At 46.6% G+C, this 23,531-nt stretch overlaps 1 protein-coding gene across 3 annotated transcripts in view; it reads left to right on the forward strand.

The window, feature by feature from the left end:
• Nucleotides 1-8,041: 8,041 nt before the first annotated feature.
• Nucleotides 8,042-23,531, forward strand: part of FBN1 (fibrillin 1) — a 209,991-nt gene continuing 194,501 nt past the window's right edge. For all 3 annotated transcript variants that reach the window (XM_066635255.1, XM_066635256.1, XM_066635257.1), the window contains exons 1-2: nucleotides 8,042-8,192; nucleotides 8,327-8,712. In XM_066635255.1, the coding sequence (XP_066491352.1) occupies nucleotides 8,519-8,712 (194 nt within the window). In that variant the 5' untranslated portion in view covers nucleotides 8,042-8,192; nucleotides 8,327-8,518. The remainder of the gene's footprint in view (nucleotides 8,193-8,326; nucleotides 8,713-23,531) is intronic.

Raw genomic sequence — 23,531 nt, forward strand, 5'->3', positions numbered from 1 at the left:
ATGTCCAGGTATTCACACAGATTCAGTAGTATGACTCTATATTGAAGGGATCCAGCCCCCAGGTTAACTTCCAAAATGAAAGCATGCATAAGTCATTCTCACACACCCATGTACAGACACCTGCACATGTGCACTGTAATGATGCTCTCTACCCCACAACTCTGCTCTCCTCCACACGTCTTCTTCAGCTCTGTTCCCCTCTTGCTTTTGTAGGGAGCAGTGGAGGCTGGTGCACTGCTAGTTAAGGGTGGTCACAGTGACATTTGATGCCTTGTCTCTGGTGCAGGGAGGTCTTGGGCAAGGCCTGGCAGAGAGGCAGAAATCACTCTTGGAACAATAAGAGACTGAGCAAGGCCCTGCCTGGCTGCCAGACAGGACTGGTGGTCTGTATTCAGCTTGGTAGGTCACAAGTCATGCAGGTCTAGGCTGTATATATTTTGCTGACATAAGGTTGGGCATTCTGGCAATGGGTTGTGAGTGGGAAGTGTTGCTTCTTGCCTATAAAATTGTAGTTACCCATTTGGAATTTGAAGTCTTGCGACACCGGGCTATTTTTAATTTGAGCTGAATTCTTCCACTCAGTCCATTCAGTTTGCAGAATGTGGACCTTGCAGCTTCTTCTCTGTTTTGAAACATGAATGACATGAACGCAACGTACAGGAGACAGCAAAATATTAACACAACAGTGCATCTTTTCATCTTAACGGCTGCATTTGCAAGTGACATTTCGCTGGCTTTCCCCCCAGCTTGGCAGGAACCCTGGAAATCCCTGACCAGAACAAAAGGCTCTTGCTAAGACTCTGGCTTGGCTCTGTGGGCCAGTGAAGATGTGGAACGGCACTTTGGTACACATCTGGTGCTGTTTAACAACTGCAAAATACAATGTCATACATCTGCTCTTCACTGGAAAATAATGGAGCAGCAACAGACACTCAGGGGAAGCCGTTGGCATAACTGGTAGAGATGGGCAATGGCTGAAAAATCACAACATCCCTTCCCCCATAATATTTCAAATCACTATAGAGGTCAGAATCTGCACCGCTTTTCCAAAAGCCTTTCCTTTCATGAAAGGTTTTTGAAAAGGAGTAGAAACTGCATTTGGGTGACTTGCCCGAGATAACGCTTTCTGTTGCTGAAAGAATCCCTGTCTCTACACAGCAGCAATTTTCAACCTTTTTCATCTCATGGCAGGCTGACAAGGCTTTACAATTTTCAAGGCACACCATCCATTTTTTTGACAATTGACAAGGCACACCATGCTGCCGGTGGGGGCTCACATCCCACAATGGGTCTACTAATAAATGACCCTCTCCCAAATTTTCCACAGCACACCTGCAGACCTTTCATGGCACACAAATGCGCCATGATGCAGTGGTTAAAAATCACTGCTATAGAGGATTTAGTTTAGTTATTTCCTTCTAGGCCAGTGTTTCTCAAACTGTGGGTCGGGACCTACTAGGTGGGATGCCAATTTCTCCCAGAAAAAAGTTTAATTAAATGGAATATACTATACAAGAGGAAAAAAAATACATAAGAGAATTATAAGCAATACAGAAAGCAAATTTATAATGCTTGTCCCTAGCACCACAAGTACACATCACTATATTTAAATATTTTAGTTAAGAACCATGATAACAATGTGGATTCTTAGCCAAACTATGCTGCCATTTTTCTGCATGGATCTGTCTTTTTCTTGTATGCTACAGTACTATGCTTCACCAGCATCACCACCAGCGCACACACTTCTGAGGGAGAGATACAACTAAATTTTATTTCAAGCCCTTTTGAACAGGGCATTACAGCATTCATAGCAATGAACCTGATATTCACCCCATCTTCTGTTTTGAGACACATTTGTTGAGGATGTGGCAAGACCATCTTGTAAATATTAGCTATAGCCCACATTGGCTGAGCAGCTAAAAATGTAAGGCAAAGGGGGGGGGGCATCTGTAGGGAAAATTAGAGGACGGGACTGCGAGTCACCTGAGGGCTCAATCCTATCCAAGTTTCCAGCACCAGTGCAGCCGCAATGCAGCCTCGAGGTAAGGGAACAAATGTTCCCATATCTTAAGGAGGCCTCTGTGATTGCCTCCCCGCCACAGAATGCAGTGCATGCCCCATTGGCACTGTTGCACTGGCACTGGATAGGACTGGGTCCTGAGTCTCCTCAACAAGTGCTTCCCTTAGGTTGTTTTTCTCCACCAGCTGGACTTCTTTTAGGTCTTGGAGCCTGGTTAGGGAACAGTAGGGCTGCATTTGTTTTTCAGATTCTAGTGCTGGAAGTGCTAGAGAGCTTTTTTTTTTCCTCCTTCCAGCACGATCGGGGCATGTACTCTTTTCACATTCTAGCACACTTGCCATGCTAGCAACTTTATTGCGAGCTCAAAGCTATTAAAGACAGCTGCTACCATGAATTGGATTTCCTAACAGAAACATAACAGCATCCATATATTATGGTAACAACTTGGCAGCCTCCATGCATTTAATTTCAAAGATTCCTCTATGACTGGATGACATTTTGTTGTTTTAAAAAATGAGGCGTGCTAGAAGTATGCTAGAGCAGTGTTTCACAGACTGTGGGTTGGGACCCACTACGTGGGTCGCGAGCCAATTTCAGGTGGGTCCCCATTCATTTCAATATTCTATTTTTAATATATTAGACTTGTTGCTACCATGGTATGTGTCTGCATTTGGGGAAATGTTACAGACCTGTACTTTTAACAAGCTACTACATATATTCTTTTCACAATGACAGTAAATGGGACTTACTCCTGGGTAAGTGTGGGTAGGATTGCAGCCTAGGATTGTCAAAAATTTTCCTGCTTGATGATGTCACTTCCGGTCATGACAACACTTCTGGTGGGTCCAGACAGATTCTCATTCTAAAAAGTGGGTCCTGGTGCTAAATGTGTGAGAACCACTATGCTAGGAATGTCACTTCCTCCTATTTTCTATTAGAAAAATGAACACAGCCTAAGTTAACCCATTTTTGCCCAGACCACAGGTATACACATTTGGTCCCTGTTACATATATGCAACACTGGGCAGAAATTGCTTAATTAAAAACAGCCAGGGTCATTCATAGGGAAGAATCACTGGGCAGAGGAGGGATTAAGCACCTCGCCCTCCACCCCGTGAGTTATTTTCTGCAAGCCTTTACCCATAGCCAGCTCAAGAACTCCTGGTATCCAAGTCTGTGTGCTAAATGCTGCCCACCTGGTGATGTATCAGCCTATGCTCTGACGTATCAGCCAACTCCCTAGAGTGGAAAAAAGAAGGAAACAAAACTGAAGAGGGAATATGGATGAGATGAGAGTGGTTAGCATCTCCAACAAAAAGGAGCAACAGAGGCAAATGGGAGGATGAAGATGGGGGCCCCCCTGCCAACCTGCTGCCTGAGACAGCCTCAGTTGGCCTCACGAACGGGCTGACCCTGTCTCTCCCCGCTCTCACAGCACCAGTATCACCAGACTGATAAACGGTTGGAAACTGTGTTTGCTAGTTCCATCCTCAGTGAAACAAGTTACTCCCCCTGAGCGTGTTGTTCTCGCGAAACAATACAAGCAACCTGTTTGAAGAGCTGCACAGTCTCTGGCCCAATCTCTGTGGGGAGAATGAGAGCCAGTTGCAGGATTGAATTTTTCCATCCTGCAGCCCTTTTCCTTCTTGCAGTAAATTCCCGCGCCCCACGGTAACAGTGGTTAAAGGATATGTCACCAGTGACATTAACAGCCCGATCCTAAGCCCTGGGACCACTATGAGGAACAGTGGTGCCAAGATAGCCACTGCTGTATCCAATGGGGCTGGGGCAACCGTAGGAGTCTCCTCCGGGTAACTGAATAAATATTTCCTTATCCCGTGTAGAGCCCCGGTGGCCCCAATGGGTCTCCTCTGAGCTGGCTGTTTTGCTGGTACTGAACAGAGGAGGCACGTGTATACCTTGGGAGGGGGGCACAGGATTTGGTAGCAGCCTCAGTCACAGTGTCCTGTCCGCTGGTGTAGGAGTGCCGTACAGCACTTTTGTGAGGGCGGTTGCTGGGGCAGTGTGCTGGCTGATGGCACTGCCCTGGCTTAGGATCGGGGCCTAAGTGCTATTAAAACTAAGCAGTTTCCCTGGTTAAGCCATTTTTGCCTAACGTTGTGTATATGCAACAGGGATGAGATGTGTACACCTTTCGGCCAGACAAAAATGGGTTAATTATAATTTCTAACCTGGGTTTGTAGCTGGTTAGCAAACCCTGGTTAAAAGGAACCACTGGTGCCAACAGAAGGTTCCCTTGCAGAGAAAATAGCAGAGGTGATGGGGCTGGACTGGAATGTGGCAGGGGTGAAGGTTAAAGCCCCCTGCCAAATGCAGTTGTTTGCTCCTATTTTCCGTAGAAAAAAGAAGCATGCAGGTCTCAACTACACATTTCACATCATATGTAATTTGGCTCCTAGTTAGCTTTACATGCAGTTAACATCAATTCCAAGGGTGCATTTGAACCATGGTTAAGGTTGGAGATGAGCATTAGCAATCAGGAGGAAGAAATCCAATCCTACAGCCCACTCCTACTATGAAATCAGAGCCATTACATCTCCTGCTTTGCAATCTAAGGGTTAACTTGTATAATGTCTTGTATAATGACATTAACTTGTATAATGAAGGCCAAAACTAAACAAAACCTACCACCCTTCTCTGACGGCCAAGATTATGCCGTTTTATGATTTCAAAGATAGGAAGAATGTAATATTAACGCCCCTTACGCCTCTAAGTAATTGTTGGCTCTGTTGTCTTTGGCGTCTCCTGGTCCCATTGAATCAAAGTCATTGGCAACGCAGTCATGAAATTCTAAGGCTTGCACCAAAAATGAGTTATCAGACAATCTGTTGGAAGTTTGAACTCATGGGACAGAGTTTAGGCCCCTAAGTAAGGCTGGGAGTTCATATATTGTATTATGTGATAAATATCCACTGCATGTTAGAGATGATGTTATGTGCTCAACATAAACAGGGATTGACCAGTATTTACAGAATCCCAAATCAGAACCTCCTTTGGGGCTTACTGTTCATATATATAAGCGTGCATAAGGAATAACAACAGTAATTTACAGTTCGGCCCCTGTATTCACGGATTCTGTATCCGTGGTTTCAATTATCTGCAGATTTGCACCCATTAACGTTCTTTTAAAACTTACCAGTGTTTCTTGCTTTAACCAGGGCACTATAAGCATTCAAGGTTATAGCATGAAGAGAGCAGGTTGCCGGCAGCCTGAACAGGTGATGAAAAAAGACCAAATGCTAAACAGAATTGGGTACCCACTGATTTTTATCCAAAATCACTGGATTTTGGTGTCTGGAACGGAACCTCTGTGGATAATGAGGCACGACCTGTATTTATTTTTTGACCTAACATGAATTGCCAGGACCAGCAGTGGTAGGCAGTGCTAGGAAAGTTCATTTTCCAACTACCCTGATTTGACAAGTGGCAGAGGAGTGGCTTAAGGAGCAGGCCAATCCAATGGTTCCTGGTGTCTGGATGAACAGCAGTGCCAAAATAGCACTTGCTGTATCCTATGGGTGCTAGGAAGCCACCAGGGGTCTTCTTGGGGGAAGGGTTCTTTTGTCCCCTTCCCCCAAGGAAAGCCCCATGCCCTGTAATGGGGCTTTTCAAGTTTTGGTTATTTCGCAATGGTTATTTCGCCAGAGCAGACTTGAGAACCTCTGTATCGGGCTTTACAATCTGACACAGAGGATAGAATCTGGCACAGCCAGGCCGGTCCCGCCCCCCAGCCCAGAACACCTGCCTCCCACCCTGAAAACCTGCACTGTGGCCTGGTGCTGTGACTTACCCTTGGGTGCTTCCGTGGCATCCACCATTAGGTGCCAGGCACAGTGCTGACCCAGCGCTTGCGCTCCCTACTCAGAGGGTGCTGTAAACATCCTTTACAGCACGTTTACAACACCCAGCACTGGTGCTGGAGCTTAGTGCTGGTGGTAGGGCACAATAGGATTGGGCCCTTAGGCTGCAATTCTAAGCATACTTACCTGGGAGTAAGCCCCACTGACTATGATGGGACTTACATCTGAGCATCACCTGGCAGGACAAAGTTCCTAACAACACAGTCCTGGAATGTGCTGGAATCCCTAGCATGTATGCACTGCTGAAACAGAGACACCTGTGTTGGCTCGGTCATGTCGTGAGAATGGATGATGGGCTCCTCTAAGGATCTCCTCTATGGAGAACTCGTGCAAGGAAAGCGCCCTACAGGTAGACCACAGCTGCGATACAAGGACATCTGCAAGAGGGATCTGAAGGCCTTAGGAGTGGACCTCAACAAGTAGGAAACCCTGGCCTCTGAGCGGCCCACTTGGAGGCAGGCCTTTCCTAGCATGCCTTTCCCAGGCCTTTCCCAGTTTGAAGAGACACTTTGCCAGTCTGAGGCAAAGAGAAATGGGAAATGGGTTATGTCTGAATGCCAGATGCAAGGGAGGGCACCAGGATGAGGTCTCTTGTTATCTGGTGTGCTCCCTGGGGCATTTGGTGGGTCGCTGTGAGATACAGGAAGCTGGACTAGATGGGCCTATGGCCTGGACCAGTGGGGCTGTTCTTATGTTAAAGAGGCAAAGAAGGAAGGCCCATAGCCAGGGAGACAGACCAGGGACAGACTGCACTTGCTCCCGCTGTGGAAGGGATTGTCACTCCCGGATTGGCCTTTTCAGCACACTAGACGCTGTGCCAGAACCACCTTTCAGAGCGCGATACCATAGTCTTTTGAGACTGAAGGTTGCCAATACAATACATCTGAGTAGACATGCCTGGGCTTGGGTTCCAACTGTATTCAGGAATCTTCCACCCACTCTTTTGGCTCCCCCTGGGCTATGATCACATGCCAGGGGTTCCCTGCTTGGGGCCACCTTGCCTGGCTGCCAGGCTAGTGGCATATTCTTGGCCTGGGTTTGTGAGTGTGTTCGTGTCTGTCTGTGTGTACCTTCCTGCACTTTGTGGAACCACCATGCCTGGATGCCAGGCTAGTGGGCACATTCTTGGCCCTGGGGTGTGTGTGTGTGCCTCCCCTCACTTTGTGGGGCTACCATGCCTGGCTGCCAGGCTAGAGGCAAATTCTTGGCCTGGGTGTGTGTGTGCCTGTGTGTGTCTTCCCACACTTTGTGGAGTCACCATGCCTGGCCAGTGGTCGCATTCTCGGCCCTGGGGTGCGTGTGTTGTGTTCTCTCACTTTGTGGGGCTACCATGCCTGGCTGCCAGGCTGGAGGCAAATTCTTGGCCTGGGTGTGTGTGTGCCTGTGTGTGTCTCCCCACACTTTGTGGAGTCACCATGCCTGGCCAGTGGGCGCATTCTTGGCCCTGGGGTGTGTTGTGTTCTCTCACTTTGTGGGGCTACCATGCCTGGCTGCCAGGCTAGAGGCAAATTCTTGGCCTGGGTGTGTGTGTGCCTGTGTGTGTCTCCCCACACTTCGTGGAGTCACCATGCCTGGCCAGTGGGCGCATTCTTGGCCCTGGGGTGTGTGTGTTGTGTTCTCTCACTTTGTGGGGCCACCATGCCTGGCTGCCAGGCTAGTGGGCGCATTCCTGGCCCTGGGACGTGTGCGTGCGTGCCTGTGTCTCCCCTCACTTTGCAGGTCAGCCCTTCAGGATCACAAGGAAGGTTAATCTGCCGTCTAGACGGCTGCCAAGCCCGGGGTGCCATCTGACCTGTTCTCTGGAGGAGGAGGAAGGCAGGCAGGCAGCGGCGGTGCCAAGCCGGGGCGCGGGTCTGGAGCGCCAGCCTGCCAGCTCCCCTCCCTGGGCCGCCGCGCGCAAAAGCGCACCGGGGAGAGCCTCTGGCTGGGGTTCGCGCGCGGAGAGGCGGGGGGCCGGCCGGCCGGCGGCGCCTGCCTCTCTCTGGCTCGGCGTGCTGCCTTGGCTTCCTTGCCCTTCTCTCTCGCGAGAAGCGATACTTGAGGAGGTGGGGAGAGCGAGGGGGGAGAGGGGAAAAAGAGAGAGGGAGGGCGGGCAGGCAGGCAGGCAGGGACGAGGAGAGCGCAGGCAGGCAGCGGAGGGCGCGTCAGGCAGAGCTGGATGCGGCACCCTGCTGGGAAGAAGGGCAGCCCTCAGGGCGGCAGCAGCAGCGGGTGCCCCGGCTCCAGGTCCCCCCTGGCGTTGCCTGGAAGCGGGAAGGAGCGGGCGCCCCTGGAGAGGCACCTTCCCTGAGGTGACAGCAGCGGGCGCCTCCTGGCTGGGATGCTCTGGGCGGGGGGAGGGACGGAGGGAGCCCCTGCCCGGCTGGCTGCGCCTCGCCTCGCCTCGCCTGGCCACCTAACGGTTCCTTTCCTGCTTCTCTTGCAGCTCGGCCGGGGAGAGTCTCTGCTGAGCCCGGGGAGGAGGCGGAGGAGGAGAGGGCGCCGAGCCCCCTTGCAGCGGCGCGGACGCGACCCCAGTGCAAGGGGGGCCGAGGAGAGAGGCAGGCGGAGCGCGCCTCCAGGAAGGGACGAAGCAGGAGGAGCCGCGACCCCCCTGCGCCCCCCGCCCGGCTCCGACATGCGGCTGGGCAGGCTGCTCCTGCGCTGCGCCCTGGGACTGAGCGTGCTGCTGGTCTCCGCGTCCTCCCCGGGCGAAGGGGCGGCCCAGAGCGGCTTGGAAGCCGCCGCCAAGGACACCAACAGCCGCGCCAGCCGGGCCAAGCGGCGAGGGCAGGCGGGCGGAGGCGCCGCCGGGCACGATGCGCTCAAAGGGTAAGGCGGGCAGGGCAGGCGCGTGGGGCTTCCCGAGGCTGAGCCCTGGCGGGACACCTGCTTGGCGCGCGCCCCTGCCTGGCACCTGGAATCCGGAGCATCCCTCGGTTGGCAGCGGTGGGAGGGGACCTTGCGGAGGCGGGCGGGCAGGCTGGACGAGGGCAGGACCAGCCCTTCCGATGCAGGCTGCCAAACCCGAACGTGGGAGCAGGTCCCATGGAACTCAATGGAGCGGAGTGGATATGCTGTTAGAGCCCAATTCTACGCATGTCTGCTCAGAAGTCAGTCCCATCAGAGTCAATGGGGCTCACTCCCAGGAAAGTGTGGGTGGGATTGCAGCCTGAGCCCAGTTCTGTGCATGTCTACTCACAAGTCAGTCCCATTATAAATAGTGGGGCTTACTTCCAGGAAAGTGTGGATAGGATTGCAGCCTTAGTCATGTTGCACACTGGGAGACTTTTTGTGGCACTAACCACACACAGTTTCTAGACTGGCACCCACTTCATCAGATGCCACCTCCCCAGTATGATAGGCTCATGTCTGTGTTAGATACTGGAGCTCAGCCTTGGAATGTCAGGTAGCAAGAAGAGATGAAGGTGTGCCCCTTATAACAGTGCAGGTTGTGCTTGCCCCTCATCGTTGAGTGGCCGTACACATCAAGGACAAGGGAGGAGGACGGAGATGACTTGTGAAGAAGGCTTTCGGACCACAGCATGGTGTGTTTGCACTGACTTGAGCATTAATTTAAAAATTGAACTGGAAGATGGATTGCAGGGGTGGGAGGAATAGATGAACACTCTAAATCAGTGATTCTCAACCTTTTTCATCTTGCGGCACACTGGCAAGGCACTAAAATGGTCAAGGCACACCACCCATTTTTTGACAATTGACAAGGCACACTGTGCTGTCAATGGGGGCTCACATCTCCCAATGGTCCTATTGATAAATGACCCTCTCCCAAATTCCCGCGGCACACCTGGGGACCATTCGCGGCACACCAATGTGCCATGGCACAGTGGTTGAAAATGGCTTTTCTAAATCCTGATGCTCCTTTGGAGTGAGTAATTTGGAGTGAAATTGACTGGCAATCTGGATTAACTGGCAAGATCCTAGTTATTACTTCCTTTCCTTGTCTTTTACATTTGGCCAAATTGAGAGAACTGTGGATCTGAAATGAGAACACTGTTTCCCAAATCTGGTCACTACTGTATTCTTGAATCCTTGCATTTGGACAAGTGCAGTCTGATCCTGAACCTGCTACACCAGCAAATAAATTCATGGGGCAGAGGAGGGGTGTGTGCAGGAAGGGAGCTTTTGTATATGTGTGTACTTAATATTGTGCCAGTTCATTATCACATATTGCTATGCTGCATTAATAAAGCTGGCTCAGATGTTTAGTGCTGGCACTTGTTCCGAAAATCAAGAGCTGCCCGTCTTCTGCAGAGTCAGATTGTTCCATATAACTCAGTATTGTCTGCACTGACTAGCAGTGGGTCTCCAGATTTGTGGACTGGGTTCTTTTCAAGCCCGACCTGGGACAGAATAGGGGGATTGAATCTGGCACCTTCTGCTTGCAAAGCAGGTGCTCTGTTGCCAAGAGCACCATTGCTCTTACTAAGCTATAGCCCTCTTCTCATCTACTAGAGCTGTCGTACCCCTACTGCGTTTTTAATGATGCCAGTTCTCTAACTTGCTCTGATTTGTTTGATGTGTGACTCAACTTTGTACTTTGAGCACAAACCACTGTAGTGGTCTCAGACAGTTGCCATCCTTCTCAGTAGAGTTTTTACAGGAGAATGTCTAGGTTGATTGTGCCCTGTATTTAGAACACCACCCCCTCCAAAGGCAGATTAGTTAATGATCCAGATGGGCTTCATGAGGCTATCCTTGTTCTTTCTGTCCAGGATGTAGCTGGGCTCACTTGCTGGAGTTATCTGTAGCCACCTGTTGTGTGGCAGCTTTGACATGGTGCATCTCCTTCTTGTGATGCACCATGTGGTCCTGAGTATTTCTGTTAAATTCTAAGTGGCTTATGCATGCATGTCCTGTTTTGGGGCTGTTAGTCGAGTAGGATAACTTTTGGGACTCGCACAGCTCCATAACTCTGTATTTGGAATGGAGATCAGAAGGTTTGAAAGTTTATTTGCAGTGCCAGAAGAGGGAAGTATGTTCCTGTAGAGTATCCACAGGCGCTAATTGCTTTTTTGCAAATTGACAAGCAGACTCAAAGCAAAGGCTGAAGTGGAGCTGGCTGCCTTCTTGTCCTTAACTGGCCTAGCTTGGCTTCCTGAAGAAGGAGAGAGAGAGAGAGAGAGAGAGAGAGTGTGTGTGTGTGTGTGTGTGTGTGAGTGAGTGAGAGAGAGAGAGAGAGAGAGAGAGAGAGAGAGAGTGTGTGTGTGTGTGTGAGAGAGAGAGGTTTCGAACACATGTGCTACATGCAAGCCTGCTAAAGAGGAAGGAGTTTGGCTAGAGGTCTGGCCACATGGGACGTTTCAGCTTGGTCATAACTGTGCAGTCTGGATTTTCCTACTTAGTCTAGGGAGGCTGTGCAGTGTGCCCTGTGTTTAGTGTGTAGATGTTCATTTGTGTTGTGCTTTGAACATTTGCTCTCTTCTGAGCAACACCTCAGCTGCTCTTGACCTCCTTTAATCATTAGGGAATTTCTGCAACCTTCACTGTTCCCGTCTCCTGACAGGGGTTTATGATGGTTGTGGGAGTCATATCCTTCCCGGCATTGGGCACCCCTCTTCGTGGTTTCGCGTTTCCAATTGCTTTGCAATGTTTTCTGCCGCTGGGAAGGCAGGCTGCTGTTGCTTATTTGCTACCTCTGCGGTGTGACGTCTCGCATGAGTCCTTGGGCTGCTTTCCCAGGGCCATTCCTTTTAGACTCCAGAGATGTCAAAACTTTGGCAAGTGGAAGCCACCTTAAGTGAACATGAAAAATTGTTTAAGCCTCCTTCGGCATAACTAAGACGAAACAAAGGGGGTAAAGTGATATTCTTTATTACAGTTGTTTACTGCTGTAAGTAGGCAATGGTAAAATATCCCAAACCTTAAGTAATGTAAGCTGTTCTACGGATGCATGAATCAATTCAAGTCTGTCTTTTGCAAATTAATAGGGCTTGATGGGAAGGCTTGAATGCTGAGTTGGCCTAGGCCCAACTTTAAATTCCTGTGTCTTCCTAAACCAGTGGTTCTCAAACTTTTTAACACCAGGACCCACATTCAGAAATGACACTCTATTGGGATCCACCTAAGTTTAGCAGATTTTTTTTTTTTTTAAAAAGGAGATCTATAAAGAAATATTTATTTACAGAAGTAATAATAAGCAGAAAAAAAGACACTCAGGGCACAATCCTAACCAACTTTCCAGCACTGAGGTAAGGGCAATGCAACTCTGAGGTAAGGAAATAAACATTGCCTTACCTTGAGGAGGCCTCTGTGATACCCCCCCCAACTGCAGGATGCAGCACATGCTCCACTGGCACATCTATGCCAGTGCTGGAAAGTTGGTTAGGATTGCACCCTCAAACATTTAACTCCCTATATTTACACAAGCTTGCAAACTGTAGGAGCTCAGGTCCTCGCAGGGCAGTTAGCAACTATCTTGCAAACTGTGGGAGCTGAGCTCTTTGTTAGCAGCAATCTGATCAGTTAGCAGCAATCTGATTTTTGAATAGCTTCAGGTCTTGAGGCAATGAGTTTTCTGATCTTTCCAGCACCCTTATGCGACTCACCAAAATCAGGTTGTGACCCACCAGTGGGTCCCGACCCACAGTTTGGGAACCATTGTCTTAAACCGTCTTCCCTCTTTTTGTCCTTTTTGCATGTATCTTTTTGCACACATTATATTCTTTCATGGATATCCTGATACGATTTTAAGACACTTTGTACTTAATTAAGCAAAGGAAGGAATCGCTGAAGGATGGAACTCTATCAGGGTATGATTCTGATATTCTTGGTGCAAATCACACAATTGTTAAAGAGTCAGGGTGGAAATGTTGTATGTGTTCAGATTTCATGCAAAGCGTTGAGTGTTTAAGAATGACTTTGTGTGATCTTGGCTGTCCAAAGCAACTGGAGGTAGCCACTGAATCCAGTGCTTCTCACCTGCCACACCCATACCTTCTCCCAACTGGCAATGCACAGCTAAACAGCCCAAGTCCTAGTTGCTGCTGCTGCCAGTGTAGTACAGCAGGGACCCTTTTGACATGAACAGCAGTGCGTTTTGTGGTTCTGGCAAAGAAGGACTTAGCAGTTGCCACACAACCACAGAGTTATTGGGCTGGAGAAGCAACACCTCCTTATGCCTTCCTCTTCTATGGAAAAAGTGGGCAGAGTGACCAAGGTGGGGAGGCAAATTGCCTGCTTGTACCCTCCCCCAAGACAAGCCTGCTTGTACCCTTCCCCCAAGACAAGCCACTTTCATATTTTAGGGAGGGTTTGGGGAAGGGTTGAAACTAAGGGATCAGGTAGCTGTTTTTAAGAAGCAGACGGTATAGGCTTTATACGCCTGTGCAAGGAAACCTATTTTCTCTTGGGGCATTTGTGTTCATTTGTGACAGGGAGGTGATGGGAGCATGGGGGAAGGTGGGGGGGAGGCGTTCCAGGGTGGGTGGAGGGCAGGGAGGAGGTGTGGCAGGGGAGGGAGTGGGGCGGGAGGGAGGCTGGACCAGCAGAGCTGAGCTTTGTGGAATCTAGAGCCCCATGTCATGCCTCAAGGCCCAACACAATAGCTGATGCAGAGTCAAGAAGCCCCATTGTTGGACCATTTCCCTTACCCAGGGGAAGGAGATGCCCCCTTCTCCAGATGAGCAGCTGCCGGCTGCCAGGTGTGGTCAGGATGCCGCAGCAGTCATTTTGGCGCTACGGCAGCCCCAAGCACCTGGCATCTCAGGATTGGGCTGTTAATCCACAACCTGTAAAGCAGTGCTTCCCAAACTTCTTCGACTGGCAGCTCCCTTGAACTACTGGGCCATTGGCCACGACTCAACTTTAGGGCTACAGTCCTATACAATGTATAGGGTGGTGGGTTTTTGTAAGAATTTTGCAGTTCCCCTGGCTGGTTTCCACAGCTCCCCAGGGAGCCAAGGCTCACAGTTTGGGAACTGCTGCTGTAAGGACCAAGTGCTTGTATTTAAGTAGGCTTAGGCCTCTTAATATTGAAACAGAATAGTTTTCAGTTCAAGGTTGTTGGTTTGAATTATCCCTGGAGTGGACTGTTTGCCCGAGTGGTTTCCATTGTGTGGATTTACAGAAACCGTAGGTTGTATCTTAAGGTTTTATTCCTTTTCTGGAAAGACCCCTTCTGCAGGAGGAAGAAAACCTTAGAATATAATCTCACATGTGAAACAGAGGCTGCAGTCCTAAACACACTTACCTGGGAGTAAGTGCCATTAAATTTAATGGATCTTACTTCATAGTAGACATGTATAGGATTGTGCTGCAACTAACATACCCCATCAATTTGTAAGCAATCCTTCTGTGTGCCATATGATGACATAGCAGCATGTGGTGGGTAGGATCTCATCTGGGCTGGCAATGGTGGCCAAGGCAAGCCAGAATTGGGGGTGCAGTGGGATTGGGTGGTGATGCTGATGGGATGCTGCCTATACATAAAGGAACATGGGCCAACTGCAAATAAGTTCAGGTTAAAAAATGTCAGAGTGTTGAAGCAGTATTGAATCACTGAGATCTGCTCCTTCTCTGCAGATTGTATTTCTCTACAGATGATGTGGCAAGTGCTGAGTAGGGCTGAAAAAGGGGTTGCATTCTCAGTTTTGTGATTTATTCCATTTACCTAAAAATAAATCACAATTTCAGATTCAGTTTGCTTTGCAATTACGTGTGTGAAATTCCTTTTGTGAGTGAATTTAAAAGTGTGTGCTTAAGCTACGCACAGTTTTAGAACTGACAGCGATATCCGGGTTGACATTACTTTTTCACTGAACTTGGCTGACACTTTGGAACATATTGTAATTCTAACAGAATACCCTTGAAAGTCAAGACGTAACCGCATTAAATGTAGACATCACAAAAATTTCCTGTGGCATCACAAACAATGCTAAACAACTATTAAAAAAAAAATATCCTTGAGTGAACAAAGTTGAATATAATGTGCCATGATTTAAATAAATAAGCTATTAAAAAAACACACTAAAACTAATGCTTTCCTGATTGTGTGAATGATGCTGTATTTCACTTTGGATGTTTTTTAAGTAGAAAAGCACCTAGGAAATATTATAAATAAGTAATGTTAATGAACAGATTGCAGTTATAGTGAGAATTGTGCTGGGTTAAATTATGTGAAAACAAGATGAAAAAACATAAGACACAATTTAAGCATAAGAACATAAGAACAGCCCCACTGGATCAGGCCATAGGCCCATCTAGTTCAGCTTCCTGTATCTCACAGTGGCCCACCAAATGTCCCAGGGAGCACACCAGATAACAAGAGACCTCATCCTGGTGCCCTCCCTTGCATCTGGCATTCTGCCATTGCCCATTTCTAAAATCAGGAGGTTGCATATACACATCATGGCTTGTAACCCATAATGGATTTTTCCTCCAGAAACTTGTCTAATCCCCTTTTAAAGGCGTTCAGGCCAGATGCCATTAGCACATCCTGCGGCAAGGAGTTCCACAGACCAACCACACGCTGAGTAAAGAAATATTTTCTTTTGTCTGTTCTAACTCTCCCAGCACTCAATTTTAGTGGGTGTCCCCTGGTTTAGATTTAAATTTAAACCTGAAGCAAATTTAGAGCTTCTAAAATTCCATTCATTTCAATGGGAGAATGTTTCAGTAAGTGCCTAGTTTCCCATTGAAATCAGTGGGAGTTAAAACTGCTGTGGTTGTATCACACTCACATTTTTGAAAGAAGATGCTTACACTTCTCCCCCTGCCCTGAGTTCATTCTTTTCCAAAGTACAAATATATTCAGAGACCTAAGAATTACAGTATAAATCATTAGCAGATGCTAGCAGACTTTTGTTTTCATGTAACTGTAGTTTGGATAGAAAGAGTGGTGGGCGGATAAGGGGGAAGTCTCTATCTGTTTTTAGAAAGTTTTCTGACTTCTAAACACATGAACAGAGGAGCCTCATATTCTGGGAAATTAAGAACTCAAATCTTTTCATAAGTACCAGTGTAAGATTTTCAAACTCTGTTAAGTCTGTTTGTTAAACTGCCTTACTATGTGCAGAGTAGTATGGCTGAACTGAATGGTACTGTTTTTATTTTAATTATTGGGGAGGGGGTCTTCTTGGCTCTGCATTGCAAAACCTCCTCTGAAGTAAGGTCTGGATAATCCTGGTTCAGGTTTCAGTTACTCTATGTGCATGTGAAAAGTGTATAGTGAGGGGAGGAAGGTGATATACACTTCCTGACATCCTCTCTGGACTCTTGGATAGAGGGCAGAATTTGGTGGTAGAAACCTGAGTTATTAGGGTGGACTTGTATATGCAAGAGACCTGTCCAGACATACCCCTCCCCCACTTTATCCTCACAACAGCCCTACGAGGTAGTTTAGGTTGAAAAATATTCTGGCTGGTTCAGAGTCACCCATTGAGCATCATGGCTGAGTGGAGGATTTGAATCTGGGTCTCTCCAGTCCTATTCAGGCACTGTAACCATTATACCATGCTGCCTCATCCCAGCACGCATTCAGAGTAAGGTGGGAGAGTTCTTCAGTGGTAGAATGAACTGTACTATTTCAAGCTACAAATGTGGTCGTGGGGGCCTGTATATCATTGCTGAATGCACCCTCCTTGCAAATTTAAAACCAACAAACAAATAAAACTAGCATGTTAGCGAGAAGAGCTGAACTGGCACCTAATCCCAGTATTACTGGTATACTTGCACAGTATGTTTTTTTAATGTATGGGAGAATTGATCAATAAAATATACAATATAAGCAGAGATTAATGTAAAAGTAGGCAAAGCCCCCCCCCCCAAACATGGAATTTGATATTGGGTGTTTATTTCAAGAATTAATTTATTTTCTTTTTACAAAGGGGGCAAGTTTCTAGTCCTTATGCCTGCTGAAAAAGACTTGAGGTGTGTGAGGCAATGTCTGGTAGCCTATCTCAAGTCAAGGGGTGTAGGGAGGAAGTCTCAAGCTGGATTTTTAGTGCTTAGCAGTTTAGTTTTCAGCGCCCCTTGATGAGCAGAGGCAGAATAATTTATACCAATTAAGAAGAAAGTATAATACAGTCTGTGGATTCCAGGATTCATATCGTTGTGCTCTTTGCTCCAAGATTCATCTAGAATTGCTGCTGTGTCTTGCTCCTGTTGTCCAAATCATTTTGTTAGGGCTGATCTCTTGAGTGTCTCAGTGGGAGCTCTAATATCCCAATTTATAATTAAGGCTTATGGTTTTTCATTTCCAACCAATACTTAGCCACGAAAGCTTGCTAAGGAAAATCAATTTTACCATACTGGTAAATATTGGTTTAGACTGAAAAACCTCAAAATACTCTTTCTTTCTGCTTCTGGCCGGTACCTCTGGCTGTCTATTTCCACCACACCCCGTGCTGCGCTGCGTACCAGATGGCAGGGTGCCTTTGCCTTGGGAGCAGTGTGTGAGGACTGAAGAATGTTTAGAAGCATCAAGCATGCACCTCTTTCATTGTGACAGCAATGAGTGATTTTTGTAGGTAGTACTCTTATATTCGCACCATGTACTTCCAGCAGTAAAAAGAGAACATGAACTCAAACAGACCTTGAACTAAAAAATCCTAGCAAAATAAAACATTTCTTGTGTTCCTGAATTGCCTTTCGGATAATCAAATAGGCTTGCACTTGTATGGAGTAGACACTATATTTGGATAACTAGAGTGTTTGGATAGCTGAATTTTTTGTACTCTGTATGTTTTCTGCAGCATCTTGTTTGCCAGTCCTGGTATTACAGTGGTTGTCTATTCAGAGTGGGAGAATTGGGGCTCATAACTTCATTTATAATGATTTAAACACAGTCACCTTTTAGAAGTTGTGATCCTCTTATTATTATTTTTTTTTAGCTTTTTCCACTCAGCATAGCTAGCGGCTGTTTGCTGGTATCTCTCTTTTGCTTTGTAACCCACTTTGAGGACTTCTTGTTGTATTGCAGGAAAGTAGTGTATAAATATTCTTAATACTGATTAACTTCCTTTTTCTGCTTTAAAATTGAACTGTGACTTTTTAAAAAAAAAATCTGGTTCTAACTTCATTCTACAGAGCATATGCTCCCTATAATGGCTTTCTCATCTTTTGATACTGTTTATTTGATTTCTTAACCAAATTATATTACAAAAGTTCCAACACATTCTTGTTTCAAAAGATGGGGAGTAATCTGTATATTAGGGGGCAATCCTAACCCCTTATGTCAGTGCTTTCCAGCACTGGCATAACGGTGCCAATGGGACATGTGCTGCGTCTTGCAGTTGGGTGTCACTCATGGAGGCCTCCTCAAAGTAAGGGAATGTTTGTTCCCTTACCTCAGAGCTGCATTGCCCTTATGTCAGTGCTGGAAAGTGCTGACATAAGGGGTTAGGATTGCGCCCTAAGATAGATAACAGTGGCAAACCAGATGGGCAGCTAATTTTCTCCTATTCCTCCTCCACCCAGCCTTTAGGAAATTTATGAAGTACCAAATCAAAACATTAGTTCATCTAGCTCACTATTGTCTGTATTGATTGGTAGTGACTCTCCAGGGTTTTTTTTGAGTCCTACTTGGAGATACCAGGAACTGGACTTAGGACCTTCTGAATATAAAACGGGTGTCTCCCAAATGAGCTACAGTTGCCCCTATTATGAACCATGATGAGAGGAATACTGGGGGATGAATAGCCAAGGAGGAATTAGCCTGTGGCTTTCTTGGTATGTTGGGGAGGGGAGGAACCTTAGAATCAGCTCTCTTTTTTTCAAGAAGTGTAACATATAGCCAGAGCCAGGATAAATACCACCTATTGTGTTTCTGTGTTTCCCAGCCTATTCACAAGAGCTGCCAACTTGCATGACTTCAGTGCTGCCTAAGTCCAGGTTCTGTCAGCTCACCCTCATTCAGTCCCTCACATGGTTAGACTGTGAATTAACTCTGACATGAATGTGACTGTAACTATGTGAATTACTCTGCTGTTTACCAAACTCACTGATTGTCTGGCAGTCATGTTGCATTTTTTTGGGAGATAAATAAGAGATCATGCTGTAACAGCCTTTTGTCTGAAATTGTGGGTTATTAAAGCTTTAGTTCACATGCCAGAAACAGAGTCTGCTATCCTATACAGCCTTTCCTGGGAATACAGCCTTCCCCACTGAATATAATGGGACTTGTGTCTGAATAGTCATGCATAGGATTGTGCTGTTTTTTGCTTAGGTATGTCTATATTAACAAAACTGTTTTAATGTAAAAAATGCAGTACAGACTATGGGCCCGATCCTATCCAACTTTCCAGCGCTGATGCAGCCACAATGCAGCCCCGTGATGAGGGGACAAAGATTCCCTTACCATGAGGAGGCCTCCGTGTCTGTCCCCCAACTGCAGGATGCAGTGCAACCTTTGGTGTGGATGCATCCGTGCTGGAAAAATCAGATAAGATTAGGTCCTGCATTGTTTTTCCTTGCCTGGAACCTCTGTGCGAGACTGGAAGATGCTTTTCTTCAGCTCCTCCCTGAATGGAGGGGAGCAAGAGAGCACCTGCTCTTCTTGTGCACCTATATGTCTGTCTGGCTTTTGACACCACTGCACGAAGGCCAAAACTGCATAATCAGTTGCTGAATTTATTTTGGAAAATCAACTGTCAGACTTGGGCCTTTGGCAGGGCCTAGGAGAGGGGGGTAAAGGGGATAAATTGTACCCAGGCCCAGGGTAAAAAGGGGGACCCAGGAGCCAAAGGAGGGGGCTCAGAAATTTCCTGAGATCTGAGATTCTGTGATCTGAGATACATTTTCCTATCTACTCAGATTTGTTGCCCGTGTGGGATGCTGGGGACATTACCACGACTGGGGATGCCGGGGACACTAATGCCACGTGGGTGGGTAGACCTGGGCTCCAAAGACTTTTCCAGCTGTCTCTACCCTCCACTCACCCTGCTTTGCCCCTCCCTGCCCCTATTCAGCTCACCACTGTCCCCTGCTCTGTTTCACCCCCCCTCCTTTGGAAAGGGACCCACAATAAATTTTGTACCCCCTGATAAAATTCCTCTCAGAGGTCCTGGCCTATGGCTACTGGACTGTATACCAGGGACATGCAGTGGGTGGGGAGACAGGTGAGGCAGTGCCTCCCTACTTTAGTCCTTTGAAAAGTGCCGCCCCCATTGGAGGTGCTCAAGAACTTACAACCCATGCACAAAGCCAGATAGGACTTCCAGGCTCTGGAGGGGAAATAGGATATAGGAGGTGGGAGATGGTGGAGGATAATAGTCCTCCTCTGCCATCCCCCACCTCTCTCCTGGGACTGTTTTTCCAGTTGTGCCTCAGTTCATCCCATTGTACGAATACCAAGTTTCAAGTGAGAATCCAAGGTGTTTTCATGTGCATGTAGTTATCCTATAGCCTCACTGCATTATGGATTTTGTAATTGTTTTTAAAGGCTGCATAAACAGCCATTCTCATGTGGAAAGATTAAATTATCAAAAGGATGAAGAGGACTTGGCATGCAAAAGCAAAAACCATGTGATAATATAATTGTTTTGGCTCTGATATGTGTGTTTCAGTTGAGAAAATGAATATAGCTTGATGCGAAAGGGAATCTCGCAAGAACACAAATGGTTTTGGCACAAAAAAAGATTAGCATATAAGAATGGAGAAATGATGTCGTTCCAAAAGGCTGAAATAATGTAATTTGTACAGATGAATAATCCTTGTTCATATAACGAGTTGTAAGCAGATCCACTAAAAGCATGGTGCACCACCATAATTTTGGATCAGGATTAAATAAATATTGAAACTTAAGTATTTCACTCAAATTTCAGTATTTCCCTCTGCTCTTGACATTCAGTAGCAAGTAGGTTCATTAAATCAGCCTTTACATCATATTTAAGAAGTGGGTTACCTCAGAATGCCGGATGTAAGGAATGGCACCAGGATGCAGGCATTTTGTTGTCTTGTATGCCCCCTGAAGCATCGTGGGCCACTGTGAGACACAGGAAGCTGGACTAGATGGGTCTATGGCGTGATCCAGTGGGGCTGACTTTATGTTCTTACGTTAGCAAACTGTGGGTCAGGACCCACTAGGTGGGTTTCAAGACAATTTTAGGTCCGTAGCACCTAGCTCAGCTGCAGTTGAAAATACAGAGTTAATAAAATACAGGGTACAGAGCTGCTGGGCGGGGTGGGCTCCCAGTGGGAGAGAGGCATGGTGCCTTGCCCTGAATAGGTGGGAAGATGGAACACTGGAAAGGGGGGCGGTGGTTGGAGACGCATCCAAGTCTGTGTTCTGTGATGACTTCCAAGCTGGAATGTTTGAATTCCAAATATGCAAAATAACAGCATGGGTGTGCTGAATAATGGAATCTTTGGCTGATCGCTGCTTAGGTTTGAAGCCTAAATTGATGACATCACTTCCAGCCATGACATCATTTTCAGGTTAATGCCATCACTTTCTGGTCAATCTAAAAACTGGGTCCTGGTGCTAAAAAGTTTGAGAACCACTCTATTAGATCATATTCTAGTGTTGTGTTGGATACCGAACAGGTTTTCATATCGGCATGCAGAACAATTAAAAAAACAACAATCCTCTAGGAACTGGTCTATGTCTGGAAGTGAGAACGGCACCCCTCTGTCAGACTGGATGAGAACTTCCCATTCCAGCAATGATAGGAAGCTTCTGTAACATTTTGCAGAGGTCTCTTAGTGTTGAGTAATATCAGTTACCGTATTTGGCTATTCTCAGTGTGATAGAAACGGAGGTCAGTGAAGTGTTTGGTGTTGCTGTGTGTCATTTTGAATTCCTGACTCTCATCCAGGCCTCACAGCTGCAGAATCCCCAGTCATCTGCATAGTTGCTTTGCTTCTTCGTTTTTCTACTAAACTGAGGCAGGATGCTTGGAATATGACCATCTCCTTAGTGTCAAGTTAGGCTTTGGCATCACCATTTGGGCTTGTGAATTATTGAGGGAGTAAAAGGGAAGATTAAGAGGAGCTGAGAGGAAGCAACGGGAAATGAAGATGGAGGGTAACTGTAGGTTAGGAATGGCTGTTTGCTCCTGACTGTCAAATATTTGAGCATAGTTATCCTCTTGGCTCAGTTCCATCATTCTTGAACTCTGTAAGCTGAGAAAGCTGAATCAACATGCTAATTAAAGCAATCCACCTTCTCTAGTGTAAACCCAGTTGAAATGAACGGGATACTGTAATCTTGGCTCAGCTTCTGCGTGTTTCGATGGGATTTATGCTAGGCACGTTCTGAATGGATTACGCCCAATATCTTCTACCTTTCTCAAGTCCTTTCCAAACACCCTTACATTGTTCATTTGAATTAATCTATATTGAACTCAGCTAATTGAAAACTGGACAAAGTACAGTACTGTACAGTATTCCAAATAACACTTCATTGGTGCCTTGTGGAACAATATTAATATTTTTCCAATGCTAGAAATGGTCTAATGGTCTCAGTCAGATTGGACTGTGTGTTTGGAACTTCTTGGTCTTCTGTGATTGGGAAACTTCAAGGTCTCTTGGCCTGGGGTTCTTCTAGACTTCTCTGAAAGAGGTAAACGCATGGCATAGCTACTTAGTGGAAGAGGAAATGTGAAGGAAAGGAGACTGGTGGGGGCTAGATCCTCTCCTCCCCTGCGCACTTCATCTTCTGCTCTTCCCTTTTGGATCCAAGGAGCAGGAGTGGCAGAGGCAGTGATACTTAGCATGTTGCCCCAGACACCGGGAGGTCTTGTACCAGGCCGTAGAGTCAGTCTCATGCTAATATTTGTCCAAACATTACAATTACCTCTTTTGCAGCTGACACATTGATGCACATCAACACACTGATGACCTGTGGCCATATTGTGGTCAACCAGGAGATTAGTAAATTCCTTATCTTCCGGTTTGTTATAAAAAGATGAGTTGCCTACCTCTAGCATTTCATTGTCTTGCCTTGATCATGCCTGTATAGATACATACCGATTCTCCACAGCTAACCACAAGCTAGTTTCTTATCACTAGCTTGCATTGTGAAAAGTTCTCACTGATGTTCTCACTGAAAAGTTCTCCCAAAAGACGTCCTCTCAGAGTGTGGAAGATAGCATAGAAATCTCAGTATTGCCTATGCTGTTGGTGATACTCCAGGGTTTCAGATTGTCCTTCCTGGAGATGCCAGGAACTGAACCTGGGACCTTCCACATGTTTTTTGTTTTGCTAGCTAAACCATGATTTCACTGAGATCTTATCCACAGTTAAGGCAGCAAACTACAGAGAGTACTAACCTTGGTTATTCCTTATGCTTGCGCTGGGCCAGGAATTTTGCTAAATGGAATTTTGGTTCATGCTGCAGAAAATCTCATTTTGAACTTGCTTTGGAAAGGAGGGAAAGATAAATCAAAAGAGATCCATTTTACATGGCAAATATACACTTTGAGTTTAAAAATATATCAAAATTTAGGAGACATAGAAGCAATCACCACCTACTTTATAAGATAAACATTTGCTTAACTGTGGGTGGGCACTCTGGTCTGGTTTGCTTGTGCTGAGAATCAAATATTGTCTCACATGTATGGTTTTTTTCCCCTCTTGTGTAATACTGTCTATATAAAGTAGTTCTTAAAGCCTCCAGAAGGTTAATACACTAAATACTAATGATGTGAGAACCAGATTTCATCCCACAATCACACTGCAATTACTCTGAT

Source organism: Tiliqua scincoides, chromosome 8 (genome assembly GCF_035046505.1).
Source record: "Tiliqua scincoides isolate rTilSci1 chromosome 8, rTilSci1.hap2, whole genome shotgun sequence".
Taxonomy (NCBI): Eukaryota; Metazoa; Chordata; class Lepidosauria; order Squamata; family Scincidae; genus Tiliqua; species Tiliqua scincoides.